General features: G+C 39.2%; 1 protein-coding gene across 2 annotated transcripts in view; it reads left to right on the top strand.

The window, feature by feature from the left end:
* The window catches only part of fndc3b (fibronectin type III domain containing 3B), a 320,815-nt gene that overhangs the window by 64,045 nt on the left and 238,347 nt on the right, over window positions 1-18,423 (top strand). For both annotated transcript variants that reach the window (XM_008106024.3, XM_003218149.4), the window contains exon 2: window positions 10,834-10,972. In XM_008106024.3, the coding sequence (XP_008104231.2) occupies window positions 10,862-10,972 (111 nt within the window). In that variant the 5' untranslated portion in view covers window positions 10,834-10,861. The remainder of the gene's footprint in view (window positions 1-10,833; window positions 10,973-18,423) is intronic.

Below are 18,423 nucleotides of genomic sequence, written 5' to 3' on the forward strand. Positions count from 1 at the left end.
TGCACTCACGGTCAGCACCTTTACAGCAGATGAGCAAAAGGGCTTTTCCGGTGAATACCTTGTTTCTAGCTTTAGAAGGGCAAGCATGGGGATATTCAGTTTTATTTCTGTAATGAATTTCTTTATGTGGATTTTAAGATGAGTTAGTAACTTGCCCAAATTGGTGGACGTTGTGAGTACCTGGGCACCTCATTGGACAAAACTATTTGTTCAGTCCACAATGCTCTTTGAATTGTATTTATTGGTGACACTTGTATGCTGCTCATATGCCACCTGATATAATAAAATCTCGGAGCAGTTTATCTACTCTCCTGCTGGGTAAGGATAAATGGGTTGGGCCATATAATTGTCTCATGCTGAGATCTAAAGCAGGTTACACAACCACCACTGCGATTATGTTCTTTCTTTCCTCTTTAAGATTTAGCATTTTATTTAAAAGAACAATAAATAAAGGAGGAGAAAAAATGGCATCTCCAGTAAAACAAAGAAGCAAAATAAAACCATGGTTGTCCAATTTAGAGGTGTATTACATTTCACTACATTAATTTGTATATTTGCTTTATTACTTACTTTTTTTGTCCAATAATAATAATAATAATAATAATAATAATAATAATAATAATAATAATAATAATAATAATAAAAAAACTTTATTTATACTCTGCCACCATCTCCCCGTGGGGACTCACAATGTTACAAAAGTAACAGCGCAAATACATAAACAATACACACAGTTTAAAACACAAGAAGATGATAAAACAGAAGTTAAAACAAAGGTTTATACAACAGTAATAATATCAATAGTAATAATATCAAACAACCACCAATGCAATTCAGTCAACTTCAAAGGTGGGAGGACTATAGCAGCAATATAAAATAAATAATTCCTAATGTACAGTGTCCCAGAAGTAGAGATGAGAAAACTAAATTGCTTTTTTTAAAAAGCCCTTTGATTGCCCCGAAGTAAAACAAGACAAGGGCTTGTTTTCATCCCTTTCCCCATGGCTGAAAAGCCTTCGCTCCTGCTTTATCCTGAAATCCAGGCAATCAAGGCCTGTGAACGTGGCATTTACAGTGGTTCAACATTCCCACTGTGTTAGAAATTCCTCCAGCTAATAGCCAGAGGTGCTCTATTCTGGTGCTGCTCTGAAATCGCTGTGAATGGCTATTGTGGGATGCCTGGCTTGAATGAGAGGCTTGTGTGAAGTGGTTTCCCACAATAATACAATGTGGCACTCACTGTCAATATGACTTCAGCAATAGGTCAGATTAATAGCGGCTAAAATAAAAGAATCGTGGTCCGAGGGGAAAAAATTGTTCTGTAAAAAAAATAGGTGCTGTTTGTTTTAATATACTTTTATTTGTTGGGCATGTGTGTGCACATCATGCCACCTTCACACACATCATGCCACCTTGTTCTGCACAACATTAAAGGGTAAAAGTGTAGATTTTTTGGGATGTGATATGAATCAGCTTGAACTGAAATTTTGTGTTTCCTTTACAGAAGGCATTTCTGAATTTTGTGTGTATGGTGGAGAGAGAGTATAATAAGTATAGGATTGTTATATGTTGACTGGCATGCATGTACGTTCATACATATAAGGTGAAATAATAGCTGTACATGGGTAAATGGGCCATCAGACTGACTCCAAGTTGGGAATAGGGAGACAGACACCTATCCCACTCTGTCCTTACGATACTTTGGTATGGGCATACACACATACACAGAGTTTGAAAATCGTGCCTCGCATTTTTGCAGTAGTGTGGCCTGTATAAGTTATGTAAATGGGCAACAAATGTGAATAGAATTTTATGGCAGGTCCAACTTTACATGTTCACTGCTTATGTCTTTCCCAAATTATTTTTCTTTTAGAAAATGTGTAGGCAAATGTAAAGGTTTTTCCTTGACATTAAGTCTAATCGTGTCTGACTCTGGGGGTTGGTGCTCATCTCCATTTCTAAGTCCAAGAGCCAGTGTTGTCTGTAGACGCCTCAAAGGTCATGTGGCCAGCATGACTGCGTGGAGCGCTGTTATCTTCCTGCCTGAGTGGTACCTATTGATCTATTCATATTTTGTATACTTTCAAACTGCTAGATTGGCAGAAGCTGGAGCTAACAGCGGGAGCTCACCCTGCTCCCTGGATTCGAACTGTTGACTTTTTGGGCAGCAAGTTCAGCAGCTCAGCAGTTTAACCCAATGCATAACCAGGGGCTCCAGAAAATGTGGAGCTGCTATGATTTCAGTTTAAAAAGAGATACTGGTACATGAAGGAACCATAGGAAGACATCTTAACCTTCCTTCTGTTTTTTTTCCCCACCAAAAAACTGTCTTCTGGAAGTAGTTCTCCCTTCTCTTTACCCTTTCTGCAAACCTAAAGCTTGGAAGTAAGGTGTTACAATGAGTTACTTTGAAAACAAGTTGAGTTTTGCCATGTTACACTGGCATTACTATTTTGCCTGTAATGGGCAGGGGTATAACTCACTCCTTCCACATATAATGTTATTGGGTTTCTGCCTGTTCCTCGTTATACCAGGGAATGTTTTGATTCAGGCTGCATAATTAGAGGGGGAGAAGGAAGGGCCGTATGGTTTCAGTAAGGTTACAATAAGGCTGTCTTTTCATCCTTCTTCCATTCTGCCAGGATGAAAGAATCTGCTTCCTCTGCCAAATGGAAAAAAGAGAGTTGATGTAAGTGTATGGGATGTAGAGAGGGGGGTGCTTTGCCATGCTGCAGCTCTAAACAGTAGAAGGACCGTGCATTTGGGCAAACTGTTTTCATGTAAGCAATAGGAGAGGATTCAAGACGAGGAATAGGCATTATTCTGTGTGGCTGAGGCATGGGATAGAGAACAATTGATGTTTGGGGAGAAGGAGGAGGACTGAATGAACAACTGCTTTTTTGCTTTCATCCAAAGAATCTATGTGCAGTGAGTAATATGTTCTGCTGTGGCTCAGTGTTTGTTTGGAGGCAGGTAGACAGGAAAGTCTAGTGCAGTGGTTCCAAAACTTCAAAAGTTTTGGACGTGAGCTCCCAGAATCTCTTATCATTGTCCAAAGCAGCAAAGGCTTCTGGAGTTGAAGATTAAAACATCTGGAGGACTAGAGTTTGGGAATCACTGATATAAAGCAGGCCTGCACAACCCGTGGCCCTCCAGGAGTTTTGGACTTCAGCTTTCAGAAATTCTGACATTAGAAAAGCTGGCCAGAACTTCTGGAAGTTGGAGTGCCAAACATCTCGAGGGCTGAAGGTTGTGCAGGCCTGATCTAGAGCGAATAAGGGTACAAGTAGGCCCATATATTGCACCAGGGATCCATTCCAGAATCCTTTGTGTGTAATACAATTTTATCTTGACCTGGATGGAACCCTTCTTTTCTTACATGAAATGATCTTGCCTGGAAATTAATTGGCAGTTGGTGGAGTGATTTTCATATTGGTGTAATATGATCACTCCTAGATATGACAGCACCCAATCTGGCTGCCATGTTTTGAACTAATTGAGCTTTTTAAACTTGAGACAAAGGTTTAAAAAATCACACCTTGAGGTTATTTATTATGGCTTCAGCATACATGGACTTAGACTCCTCTCTGTCAGATAGGTAATTTCCTTAACAATTGTGTTTATTTTATTTTATTTTATTTACATGTCATTCCTAAACACCTTTGTTTTGTTTTGTTTGGGTGTGTGTTTATGTAAAACATAGGATACTAAAACATGGAAGTTATTTTATATTTGAGAATAAGAAAAATAAATAAATAAATGTGATTAAAATAGATTCATGTGTCTATTTGAATTCATGTTCTTGATCACCAGCTCCATTTGAGCTTAAGTAGAATAAGAGCAATAAGAAAATTTGATGAGGGGATTCTTCTGTACAGAATCCTGACTGTTTTTTAATGCCTTTCTTAAAAAGCCAAATGTTATTTCAGTCTGAAATTGCTGAATATCTTTATTTCATTTTAAAGTCTCATTTGGAAACAGTAGCTTTTCAGCTAGACATTCTTTATGCTAATTGGCGCAATTTACAGAAGATAAACCCCTTTCTGTGGGGTTGTTACAAATAAGGCTGTCTTGTTTGGATGCTTTCAGATTAATCTGCCGTGCTTGCAATTAGGTATACAAAGCATTCTTTTTGGGGCTAAGGAGGCTTTGAAGCAGATGTGATGTAACTATGCTAATGAATAAACAGCAGACAAGAAGACAAATTCCAGACTCTTTGTGCCTTGACCATCCAGCTGTGTGCATACCTCAAGTCACTGTTGCTATCAAGAGCCTTCTTCTGCATGAACAGTTCCTGCCACCTTCTCAACATTCAGGCACCAAGCTGTGGCACGAATCTATCTGATACACAGATGTGCTTATTTTTACATCCTTAACTTTCCTTGGTAATGTAAATCATTTCCATATCTGTATTCCCAGGGACACTAATTGCCTGTTTTTGTTTCTTCCAAGCCCATTACAGTATATTGAGCATTCCATCCAAAATTGGTTTCAGGATCTCAGAGATCCGTACCTTATTTATTTTTTCACTGATTTCAAGTATTTTTTCATTGATTGCACCCCATTCTGTGGAATTAGTACATTTTGACATTGTTTTAACTACGTAGCTCAGTGCTATGGAATCAAGGGAGTTGCAGTTTTGCAAAGTCTTCTGCCTTCTCTGCCAAAGAGCACTGGAGCCTCACCAAACTACAGCTCCCAGGATTCCACAGCATTGAGCCGTGGCAGTTAAAGTGGTGTTGAGTTACATTAACCCTGCATTCTAGATGTGCCCTTAGTTCCATAGTGAGAAATGGTAGACATTCAGAAGTTACAACAAGCAACAGGAACAGCTATACAAGCCATGTACCATCTTTCTTTCTTTCTACATGTTGCTTATTATAATGCCTGAATGTAGAATGATGTGTCACTTTGGCTTGTCTTGCCACCAAAATTGTCATAGGCAGAAAACAATTCTGCCTCTAACAATTTCTGGATTACCTTCTCTGTATTGATGGTGAAAGGACAACCCAAAATGCCCGCTTTTATTGAGTTTAGACATTGCAATGAAGAAGTCACATGGATGAATGACTAGTGTGTCCACTCCTGCAGCAATCATATTTCACATCTCTGATAAGCAAGTGTTGCCATGAATGGCTGAATGAGGCTAGTGAATTGTGTGCTGTAATTGTTATTTGTGAGCCTGATCAGTGATTAGTCCTGAAATATACTTTTGCTACCATAGGAGCAAAAATAATCTGTCTAGATAATGATGACTTGTTCTTGCTGTTAATTGCCATCAAGTCAACTTCGACTTCTGGTGACCCTATGAATAAGGTACCTCCACATCACCCCATATCATCAACATCCCTTATCCTTTCTTGCAGACTCAAAGCAATTTTTTAAAATTGAATCAGCCTGTCTGAAATCTGGTCTCCTTTTCCTAATGTCTTTTATTTTCCCCTCCTTTTGTGGTCCTCCCTCCAAGCTGTGTCCCATGTAATAATACCCTATGGTATTACAGTGTTCCCTCACTTATCGCTGAGGTTAGGTTCCAGGACCACCCGCAATAAGTGAAAATCCGCGAAGTAGGGACACTATATTTATTTTAATATTTATACATTATTTTAGTAGATATACACTATTTTAAGTCTTTATCAACCAATCGTGTGTTGATAAATCACATCCTTCTCCTCTTGTTGCCGCTTGGGCTCCTTTTCTCTCCCTTTGGCTTCACCTTCCTTCCTCCCTTAGGCTGTAAATTGTAATTTTTTAAGTTTATTGAAAAACTGTAAAACAGCGAATCCTTGAAAAGTGAACTGCGAAGTAGTGAGGGAACACTGTATATACAGGAAGTCTGCAAGTTATAAACAAGATAGGTTCTATAGGTTTGTTCTTAAGTTGAATTTGTATGTAAGTCAGAACAGGTACATTTTGGTTCTGGCCCAGGTTACCAGTCTGAATGTATCTTCCCCTATGAGCCACCATGAAGATTACGATCATCTGGGGAGACCCTGCTCTCGGTCCCACCTGCCTCGCAAGTGCAACTGATGGGGACGAGGGATAGTGAAATCAGATCTTCCTCCTCTGTGCTAGCCTTCAGAAGGAAAAGATAAACATGGCTCTGGGATCAGGCTTTCAGAAATTAGTAGACTGCAATAATAGACCTGGAATTACGTTCAATTTGACAATGGAATGGCCTTGGGCTATGATTTTTGGATGATGTCATTCTAATACTGAATGTAATTGTTTTAAAATGCTTTAATTGTTTAATATGTATTAATTTTAAAATTTTAATTGTTTTTAACCCATTATTTGTATGTTTTTAAGGCATCTAATGGTTGCCATATGTAAGCCGCCTTGAGTCCCCTTCGGGGTGGAGAAAGGCGGGGTAGAAATAAGGTAAATAGATTTTGAAGTGCGACTCCAGCTAAAGATTTATATATTTGGATAGCATAGGGAAGGGTGAACACCCCCGTGCCATTTGTTTTGCTGTCTGTGCCTCTGTTCAAAATATTTCACCTAACTTTCTGTCCTTGAGATAATTGGATTTTGAAAAAAAAATGCTTGTTATAGAAACAAGGATTGGTGATAAAGCTTCAATGGAGACCCCCCTTTTCCCATAACTCTTTCAGGAGTGAATTTCCCTTCCAAGGGGTAGATTTCTCTTACTTCCTGTTGTCTCACCCCTGTTCTTAACTATGAGTTGTTTGTAAGTTGGATGTTTGTAGGACAGATGGAAGCCACAGCCCAACAATCCATGTAGACCTACACACACTCTGCTCCTTATTTATTTATAGATGGTTTTGTGGAGTGAAAGGGTTATATGATTTATATAAATAAATGCTTTTATTTTGCCACTTTGCCTTGTGATTCAGTCCTAATCCTTGTCTCTTTCCGTCCTTATCAGGATCTATTCCTAGCATCTCTGGGTGTGACAGGAAATCTAAGTGTGTTTGAAGTGTGCTTAGTTACTGAAACATTAAGCAAGAGGTTTGCTCTTTAAATAGTTGTCCTGACAATAGCAGTTGTGAGACAGAAAACTGAACTGTTTATTTATAGTCAGTGATACTGACCATGTTTGGGAGGGCAAAGGGAAATGAATCTGTAAAGAGAGTGGTAATTGGTGGTGGCGGGCAACAGAGAAGTAGGGTATAAAATTATTTAACCCAAAAAACTACCACATATTCTGTTTGAGTTGATATTGTATACAGCTGTAGTTTCTTTATAGTTTGTAATTAGATAGTGTTAAACAGGTGTATGTTTGTATGCTTGCAGGACTGCCAGTGATAGCATTTACATTCAAACAACCCACATGCATAGAGCTGTGAGCTGATGTTCATGTTCAGACTATTGAACTGGTTTCTTAGTGTGAATGATATGTGCCAAAAAACAAAACCCAGTTGGCCATTTCTGTTTCTCAAAATGTCACTGTTCTCAGTATCCCAGTGATCAAAACACGATAGCCGAGATGGGCAAAATATGGGCTTTCAGTTCTATGTGGCTTTTGGGAAAACCCCAGACACTCTCCAAAGTACCCAGGTCAAATATTTTAAAAAAGTGTTTTGGTGCTTATTTTTGGGTAACATTTTGGCCACCAAATTGCACCAAATATCTCCAACCACATAAAAAGGCAACCATTCGATTCACTAACATCTCCGGCCTTCCCCCAAGCTCCCTGAAACAGAGAAAAAATAAATAAACGCAATCCAAGTATTGCCTAGAAGTGACATCATATCACTCCTGGTGCATTAAAGTTCACTGCTGCAGCCCACCTGGTGGGCGCAAAAAGGAAAACTTCATCTTTGGTAAGGTGTTTTTTTTGTGTGTGTCAGGAGTGACTTGAGAAACTGCAAGTCACTTCTGGTGTGAGAGAATTGGCCATCTGCAAGGACATTGCCCAGGAAATGCCTGGATGTTTTGATGTTTTATCATCCTTGTGAGAGGCTTCTCTTATGTCCCCACATGGGGAGCTGGAGCTAACAGAGGGAGCTCATCCACTCTCTCCCTGGATTCAAACCAGCAACCTTCAGGTCAGCAACCCAACCTTCAAGTCAGCAGTTCTGCTGGCACAAGGGTTTAGCCCATTGCACCATGAAGGCTCTACCAGTTTTGGTAGGTGAAATTGTGACTATCAAAGGGAGTTGTGTGCTGAACATTGTAGTTGGAACTTTGGTATAAACTGCTTTCATTCATAGATCCAGATTAACTGGCCATAAATGAGGGTTGCTTGGAAAAAGTGCTGCCTTTGGTCTATCTATCAGACAATTGCCATATGAGGCGAATTTATGTATTACTTGTTGACATCTTGGCTTAATTTCAGTTGTTGTTTTTTAAAAGGAGATCATTTAATTACAGAACTGTTGGGGATTGCATTATCAATTTGGCACACCAGTTGATTGCAACGAAGGTCAAATGACAAAATAATTGCCTTATGGTGGTTATAACGGTTTGAAGCATAGCCTCACTTCCTGGATCTACAGATTGAGCTGGCAATATTGTGAAATTTCCCTTATTTCCTGGATTTAAGTGTGCCTAAAACAAATAAGCAGTGCTAGCAGAAAACTGGTATATCTGTGTATGGGAAAGCCTTTAAGGGCAATTCTAGGTAAGCTCAAAGGGTGCATGCAAAGTTTAAAGAGATAACAAAGCTTTAATTGTATTGATTTTGGAATGATTATTTTGCCACTCATGCTTTTTGTGACTGAAGTAGTTCAGTCTATACTTGGTTCCTTTTGTTTTGCACCAGCCCAGTGATGCCATGGAAAATGTCATCTGCTGCTAAAAATTCATCTGGCTTCCTGCATTCTTAATTTTGTTGTTTACTAACTTGCGCATGAAGTGACAGTTCTGTGAGTTGACTGCTTGGTTTTGCTCAGAAAACTGTGTACCTGTTCCACTTCTGTTTCCTTATTCCTTGTTATAAAGCGTAATGACTGTATTGGACACATTGCTGTTTGCTTTGGAACAGTGACCTTCCTGATTAAGGTTGACTAGTTTCGTGTCCCAAAGGAGACATTCTTAATACCTTTACATTGCCTCGTGTCAGTCTTTCAATCTCCTAGGATCTCCTAAATAGACTTTTATAAGCATGCCAGCAGTGAATTGGGTATGTTGGTAGTTTTAATTTTCAATACAAGAAAAAAGAGCGAGAACTTTTAAAAATGCATTGTTATCATATGATTTTTGGACTATTATTATTTATTATTTTTATTTACTTTATTTCTATCCCTTCTTTTTCTCCATATAAGGACTCAAGTTGGCTAACAAAACCTATCAATAACTATCATGAACATGCCAATGCTTTCTGAAAGATACTATAATGTATATAACTCTAAGCAATTGTGTTTTGATAGCAGTGCTGAAAAATTCCTTTGAGCACATCATAACTAAGTTTTGCTGTATGGCGGGGGTTGAGCTAGATTGTCTATGTGGTCTCTTCCAATTCTATGATTCTAAGTTGTAATTGTAATTTTTTGAAAAAAATATCCTGTGGATTTGCAGGAGAATGGAAGCAAGAGGGTCTGTTTTTTTTTTTTATCTTCTTGTTCTTTGTAACTAATGAATATAGAAAATTTCAGAGTGGAGCATTTAAAGAAAGTGCAAAATTGTCAGAGTAGTGATCTTGAGTATTTTCCAACCTCAAAGGCAACCTCAATGGCAAACCTGCTCTGAACAAATCTTGCCAAGAAAACCCCACGATAGGTCTGCACTGGGCTCACAATAACTTGGAAGTGGGATTCTGTCACAACTCTTCAACTGACCATTGCTGGCCATGTCATCCCTTAGTGCTTGGCACACCAGCATCACAGAACCATCATTTGAGATGGTTGACTGGGTTTTAAGGCAGGTTTCAGTAATCAAATCAGCAGATGGAGTGAGGCCCCGGTGGTGCAATAGGTTAAACCCTTGTGCTGGCAGGACTGCTGACTTGAAGGTTGGGGTGCTGACCTGAAGGTTGCCGGTTCGAATCCGAGGAGAGTGTGGATGAGCTCCCTCTGTCAGCTCCAGTTCCCCATGCGGGGACATGAGAGAAGCCTCCCACAAGGATGATAAAATATCAAAACATCTGGGCGTCCCCTGGGCAACATCGTTGCAGATGGCCAATTCTCTCACACCAGAAGCAACTTGCAGTTTCTTAAGTTGCTCCTGACATGAAAAAAGAAAAAAGAAGATGGAGCTATGATGTGATATCATACCTACATACCTGATGCAGAATTTTGGCCACATTTTTTCCTCAAAAGAATAAAAAAATGCTTTTCACTCCTTCTAACCATTTTGCTATATGACTTCAATTTTCATATCATTACAGAAATCTTAAGCATACTCTTCAGTGGTGTTTTTCAAATACAGCTGGAAAAGTTTGGCAAAGCTAGTCAAACAATAGATTAAAAACAGGTGATAAATAGGGTGCTATGACAAAAAGTATAGTGAATGTGTGCCTGTGAAGTCTACATGTATGAAAGTGATGTTGCTTAGATAAAATCCACACATCAGGAATTATAGTGAAATAGACACTGGAATGGGAAAAATGCAGTGAGCTGTTAAAAAAAGGGCAGGAATGAACACCTTCTAATAAGAAGTCGATTGTCATTCCACTTGCAGCTTTCTGCAAACTAACAATAATTTCTTAGTGCTTATCTGTCTAGAAGCACGACACGTTCTACTGGTGACCTGAGTATGAAAAAGTTAGTTTTTTTTTACTACAATCCCCAGTTCCCAGCAATCATAGCCACTGTGAGTTATAAGACAAAAATAACAATTTTCCAATCTCTACTAGCATTGAATCTTGAATGAATTTGCCAAATGTTATTGCTATTATCTTTTCAAATACTTTATTTTAATTTCTTCTAGGAGGCCCGCCCAGGAAAATTCTCCATGAATGTACGTCACAATGATGATGACCGACCAAATCCCACTGGAGTTGCCATCATTGCTGAACGGGGAGGTAGCCATGATGCCTCACTTAGTCAATGGAGACGGGACGCAGCAGGTCAGTAAATTTGGGAGGCTGAGCTCTCCTTTGGTTTTCTTCAATGAGCTTGCAATGCATAAAGTATTTATTAGCAGTGTGACTTAACAGTCTGTCTTTTGTGTGTCTGCTTCAGAGCCTGAGACATTTGCTTTCTTGAACTCAAACTCCCAGGGTTCTTAGCTAGGATTGCTTGGAAAGCTACTTTCAAAAAGACATTGATTCTGTTACCTATTATGGATTTTACAATGTACCCTATCGACTTCCTTATTTACTATGGTGAAAGCAAGTTACTTCTTACATTATTTGTAACATTGCTCATTATTGTCCCACTATTTTGTGACAAAGTTGCAAAATTCCCTCTAGAATTTTTTTATGAAATGCCCCTAACATGGTAACTTTAAAAGTAGCTAGAAGCCATTACTCATTACAGCAATAAAGCAGCTTACCCTGTTTCCCCGAAAATAAGACATCCCCGAAAAATAAGACCTAGTAGAATTTTTGCTGAATTGCTAAATATAAGGCCTCCCCCGAAAGTAAGACCTAGCAAAGTTTTTGTTTGGAAGCATGCCCAGCGCCTGCCAAACAGAACACCAGAGCATTTAGGATTGGTAAATGTACATACCAGTTGTACATGGAAATAATGGTAGTAACAAGAAATTCTTGATAGGATTCACAGTTTGTCTGGTTATGCTGGTTTGTGATGACAACTACTGTACAGTATATAATAAATGTTCATTTTTTGTTCAACAATAAATGTGAATTCTTCTTCATGGAAAAATAAGACATCCCCTGAAAATAAGACCTAGCACATCTTTGGGAGCAAAAATTAATATAAGACACTGTCTTATTTTCGGGAAAACATGGTCGTTCTTACTTCTTTGGTTATTTTTGAAGTGTGGTTTTGTTATACCATCATTACTCACAAAATAACTAGTTCCATCTAATGGGATTAACTTGTTACTTCCATATTTTGTCCCTGGTGCTATATCCTGTAATGTGAATGGGTTGGCCAGAGGATTTTTGAGGTTTAAACCTTTAAAAGTTACTTTTCTATGGTTTACTTAAAAGCAAGTCTCGCTAGATAAAATCAAACTAATTTTCAAGTGACAAAGAAGCTTTCATTCTTAATCTGTGTCTATTTCACTTATTTTCTCCTTCTTCTTGGACATACTTCAAGATAGTATGCATTAGGCTCCCAGCAATATGTTTGCCAGATAGACTAAGACCAAACTCTGATCTCTTTTGCTTCTGCAGTATTCATGCCCTATTTGCCCATTAGAGTGCTTGATTTTCATTTTCCTTCCTTGGAAGTTTTACATGGCTTCTTTGTGAAGGGAGATATGGGCACAGCGGGGCAGACATAATCAAAAAGCAAAGTGAACTGGGTTACAGAGGTGGGAGTAGAGAGATGAGGAGGGTCCTAATTTTGGAACATCCGCATTGCGCGTTTCTCTTTATATATGCTCAGGCGATGGCAGATGGTCATTCCAAATTAAACAAAGATCAAAAGACCTTATTCAGTCTGACGTCAAGCCTTGCTTTACAGTCCTGACCAGAATATTACCTATACTGCATAATCATAAATTGAGAGAGCGAACAAGTACAAATGAAATGGATTTTATATGAATAAGGCATATGTCTGTTCTCTGAAGTTGATGCCTGTGGAAGAAGTGCTCTTCAGGATGCAAGTTTTGTAGGACTTCTTGGTGCTGATGACGGTGTGGGACAAAATAGCCAATAATGATGTCCTTCTCAACCTAGGGTCCCCAGATGTTTTTGGCCTACAACTCCCAGAAATCTCAACCAGTTTACCAGCTGTTTGGATTTCTGAGAGTTGAAGGCCAAAAACATCTGGGGATCCCGGGTTGAAAACCACTGTTCTAGAAAATTTAACAGATGCCAAGTGTCTTTTCAACTGTCGTGTAAAGAAACATTGGGAGTGAAGGGAATCAGAATATGCTTTGGCACCTGATGGTTGACTTTGTTTTAATCCAGTTGCTATCCAAGGGGCAGAGCTCTATTCTCCAAATGGGTTCAAGATCTTGGATAGCCCCTTTAAAATTAAGACTAAAACCCAGAGTTAATTTCCTGTCCCACTAACTTAGAAATTGCCAGCTACCACTCGGGATATGTATATATGGGAAGAAAACTATGTGATTGGGACTTTTAATTCTTTCTCCCCCAGAGCCACAGGAAGAGAGAACATAAGGCTAAGGTCTTTTGGGATGTTTTAAAAAGCCAGCAAAATTCTAAGATGTATTAGCCATGTTGGTCTGGAATATCTATATGCAAAGGGATCTTGCAGCACCTTAGAGACTAGATGAAAGAAGAAGGTTGCTAGCAGTGCCAAATTTACCATTGTGTTTAAGTATGGGACCCCATTTACCGGTGGGTGTGGTGAGTATTCTCCTGCCAAAATAATTTTTATGATGGATTTTGCTAAATTTGAAGACATTCTGTTTTGGAGCGATACCAGACATAATAGGAGTGTGCCACAAAGCAGGCTGTATGGGCCTACCTCCTTCAGTGCCCAAGTAAGGGGCCTCATAACTTAACTAGCACAGAGCCTCATTTGTCCTAAATCTGGCACTGGTTGGTAGCATATGCTTTCCTAGTGAAATTCTTCTCCCTGGGATGCATGGATATAAGTGCCTTGCAACAAAACATTGTAAGAAGATTGTCCATGTGAACATGACTTTCCATCTTACAAGATCCCTTTGCATACTAGACTGCCAGTAAAATCATGGTGTCCAATACTGTGTACATTGATTGGTATCCAAGTTTGCCAGACAGGAGTGTAGAGGAGAGAAAGTCAGCAGGTGTTGCTTGTTACCTAGTTGTAGACCTCTCCGGTTTTCACTCTAGCAACCTAACCAGCAGCAGTTTTCATTTTGTTTCTCCAAGGATTTCAGCAGCTCTACAACTTGAGAATGATTTTAAAAGGCATGGCCAAGAATGAAACCTTGTGATTTTTCTCTACAGTTTGGGATTAATGCATTACTCCACAGTGTGGAGGTAATGAATTACATAAGGCTATTCCATTTCTTAGTCCCATTTATTTGCAGCCAGAGTACCCAAATCTGTTAAATGTACAGTGGCCTTCTGTTCGAACAGGTTCTGAATCCATGGATTCAACCACGCATGGCTTGAAAATCCTTTTTAAAATTCCAGACCTTTATTTGTATGTTATAAGGGACATAATTTAATTATGCCATTGGATGTCATGGGATTTGAGCATTTATGGATTTTGGTACCCACAGGGGTGAAAGGCTTGAACCAAACCACATATGTTTTGATTTAACTGAGTTGATTTATCATTGATTTAACACAGTGGTTCTCAACCTGGGGTCCCCTGATGTTTTTGGCCTACAACTCTCAGAAATCCCAGCTGTTAGGATTTCTGGGAGTTGAAGGCCAAAAACATCTGGGGACCCCAGGTTGAGAACCAATGGATTTGCTGAGGCCAACAATTGGCTTTAGGTCATAATTACCCATGACACATTTGGGGCTGGGGCAGCAAGGGTGCAAAAGTAACATGACTGGAAATAGTGACTCTATTGGTGTAAGAAGTAATGCTTCTTTCTAAAAGGCATTTTAGGGGCATTTTGGCAACAGTTTTTAAAAAGTTTCATGTTATTTTCTCATTGATCTTTCTACCTCTCAAGTAAGTAGCATGAACAACGTTCTCAAAGAGCAGTGGGATAGGTGATATTTGAATTTACTTTATTTGGGGGGCGTGGAGAGAAAATTACAACAGCAGCTTAAAGAATTATTCTCTAACAAATTAAAAAAAAACACTCTTAACTTTCCAAGCTGTATTTTCTGTCTATAAAGCCTGTGCTGTAGCACTGATTCATGTTGTTCTGGTCTCATTCATCTCGTGACCTTTTGCAGCTGCTTATATCAAATGTGGTCCAAGAACCCCTTTTCCTTCTCCACCTACCACCAGCTGGCTTTTTAAAAAAGTCAAGCAACTTCCTTCTGCCTACTGAGCTGGATGTTGTTCAAAACATTGGCCAATGAAAACAACAAAGATGTGCCTAGTTAGTTGACACTTGAGTAAGAGAAGAAACATTTATGATAGTAATAGATAAATATTTAAGCGTGACCTATTCCTACTAAACTGCTATCTTTGATATGTTTTAATAGAACATGTTTAAAGTTTCTTGTGGAAAAAACAAACCTCAACTGCTGTGCTTCAGAATCACAGAACTCAGTCAATCCAGGGATGCTGCTGCTAATCTGTGATGAGTTAAACTGCAATTTTGGGTAAAGATGTTCAGTATGATCCCCCCCAAAAAACCCACAGTATAACAGGCCCTCCATTTTCATGCAGTTAGAGAAGAAGGACCTATATGAAGGTAGAAGAACCACATTTCTAGTGAACCCGAGATAACTTTTGAGATCGTCTAGTGCTGTAGTTCTCAACCTGTGGGTCCCCAGATGTTTTGGCTTTCAACTCCCAGAAATCCTAGCAGCTGGTAAACTGGCTGGGATTTCTGGGAGTTGTAGGGAAAAACACCTGGGGACCCACAGATTGAGAAACCCTACTTATCAAATTCTAGCAGAAGTTGACCATTGGAGGACCTACAGATTCCTAAGGAAGTTTTCTTTCTAGAAGTCTTTAGACCTCCTGGGAATTGCACTGGATGATCTAGATTCCTAATTTCTGGAGGATGTTGACTATAGAGTTGTCCCAAAAGACCTAGAGATCAAATCCACACACAATTACATCTTCAAAAGTTAAACTGGCAGATGTGGAAAAGACTGACTTGATTTGAGATAGAGTTTGTGAGAGAGACAGAAACAGCTAAAGGAAGCTTTGCATGAACATATCTGAAAAATTTTACTCTCTTTTTCTGCATGAGTGGGCATGTGCATGAGAGAAAAAGAGCTCAAGTAAAGTCTGTTTCACAAGTCAGCATTTGTTCAAGTTATTAGAAGAAACCATACATGTAAGATACTTTTATCAGCCCTTCAAATGAACCTGTATACATTGTTTGGCTCAGTAGATAGAAATTCTAGCACCTCTGCCTCCCAATATACATCCATTGTATTCACACAAACACTCTGAAGAGGTCTCGAATATTTTGGAAAAAGGATAAGCATGCGATCACAATGGCCTGTGATGAGTTTTGTTTTATGCTGCAGCTTTCTTCTCTGAATTTTCAAGTGAATGCTCAATCTTTGGAACTAATTATAGCTCTGAGGAACAATGAATTTTCTTTAGGGAGGGGATTGAGAGAAAGTGAGAAGTGAGGGCAGGCAAAGAACCCTCCTTTTAAATAACTATCAGGAAAAGTTAGTGTGAAGTCACAACAATGATTTTGGAAGACTTAAGAAATAAATCTTCGGATTGAGTTTGCTTACCACCAAGGCATTCTCCGTCATTATGTATAAACAAAAGAGAGCACAATGCGCCCCAACATTATTTGTCCCAGATGGAGTTCTGAACTTGGCTCCATCTCTGATGTTGATGTCATGGTGCACCAACAAACTCTGAAAGGGAGGCTTACATAGCATCCATTTTATTTCTGTGTGATTGGTGTGGGAGGAGAAAGCTGAGGGGGTGTTGTCTGGAAAATGTGTTTCATGCTCCCCCCTCCCAATTTCCATTTGCTGTTCTTGTGGAGAAAGAGTTGGTGAAGAATGTGTGGTTGTAGACAGTGAAGAAAGAAGGCTGAATAGTGGGGATGTTTTTGTTTCCCTCCCTGCTTCTGTATACCTTCATAGTGTAGCAAGACTTAGCAAACTTCTTTTGCATTAATAGCTGAGGAAGGATGGGTTTTCAGTTCCATCTTACAGAAGTTCCTTAAAGCACGACACAAATATTCTCTAATTCAATGTGTGCCTTTGTGAGAAGTTTTTGCTATTCAAGGAAGTGCAGCAAGCAAACTTTCAAAGAAGAAAATCCTTCTCAAAGTAGATGACATGTTGTGTGTGAGAAGTCTTGCATTAGGTCGTGACACGTGGGTGGAAAAGGAGATATCAGTCCAGAAACCCAGTAAGGAGAAGCATCTGGATTCACAGAAATATTATTTTCTTTTGGTCCATCTATGTTTCTGTTAGAGACTTCTTCAGAGTTTTTTGCTGACAAGCCTCAGTCTCACACAATTTGAAGTCCTGAGATAAAAGTAACCTGAATTCAAAAAGCATGTTAATGTTGTGTTCGTGGGAACAGTGTTAGTTAGTTAGTGCTAGAATACAAAGATTTTTTAGCTTCTGTGTTTTTGGTAGCTTCTTCATCTTGGTAGGCTTTGCTTGTGAGCAATTTGTTTAAGTCTTCATTTCAGACTTCAACTCTCATCAGCTCTAGCTAGCATAAGGAATTTTAAAGAATAATGAAGAGAGGCGACTTGAAATCCAACAGTATTTGAGGAGTCATAAGTTGCCTACCTTCACTCCTATAACCTGCCCAAAATGAAGATATTCTAATAAATGGGCTCACGTTTCACTAATTATTGAGACTAAGGGTGCGTCTTCACTGTAGATTTAATGCAGTTTAACTGGCATGGCGCAATGCTATGGAATCCTGGGATTTGTAGTGTAGTGGGGCAAAACCACTATTTGCAGGGAAGGCTAAAGGCTTTGACAAACTACAACCACCATGATTCAATGGCATTGAGCCATTGCTGTTAAAGTGATGGTCCAACTGCATTAATTCTACAATATAGATGCACCCCAAGTAAATGGGACTCATTAAATGGACTGCAGATTGTTGGTGCAGAGGATAAAACCTTACCCCTGTACCCTCAGGGATACATTTAGAATGGTGCTGAAATTAAAATACCCTGATGTTGCTAATGATCTCTTGTCTGAGAAGCCAACATTAGAAAAAAAATTAAGCAAAACCTGTAAACACATGCAGTGTTTGTTTCTCTTTCTGCCCAGGAATTGGCAGTCTGACACTCCCATAGAGTCAGGAAGGGCCAGTAGTCCAGATGGCATTGCTCCATGTAAGCCTGAGTCCCCTGCGGGTCTCTTTCCAAAAATTAAACATTGCCCTTCTCACCTGTCAAGCCCAGAAAAGTGCAGCCAGCGTTTGGTTTCAGAACCAGGCTTAGGGAACCGTCTTTCCTATTTTCTTGCATAAATCCACTCCAGTATTTTCTTTTCCTCCTGCAGAAGCTTCCTTCTTCCTTGTTTGTTTTCTCTTGGTCTCTTTTTAAACACCCTTCTTGTAGTTGTAATGAGTTCCTACAGGAACTTCTTGACCACACTGTACAATTAATGCAATGTGATACCACTTTATCTTCTGTGTTTCACTGCTATGGATTTCTGGACGTTGTAGTTTGATGAAGCACCCAAGACCCTTTGACAAAGAAGGCAAAAAGACCTTGCTAAATTACAACTCCAATGATTCTATAGTATTAAGACATGGCTTTTAAAGTGGTGTCAAACTACATTCATTCTATAGTGTAGATGCACTCTGGGAGATACTGGGAAGCAATATGTTTCAGGGCAAGGGG

The sequence above is a fragment of the Anolis carolinensis genome, chromosome 3 (assembly GCF_035594765.1).
Source record: "Anolis carolinensis isolate JA03-04 chromosome 3, rAnoCar3.1.pri, whole genome shotgun sequence".
NCBI lineage: Eukaryota > Metazoa > Chordata > Lepidosauria > Squamata > Dactyloidae > Anolis > Anolis carolinensis.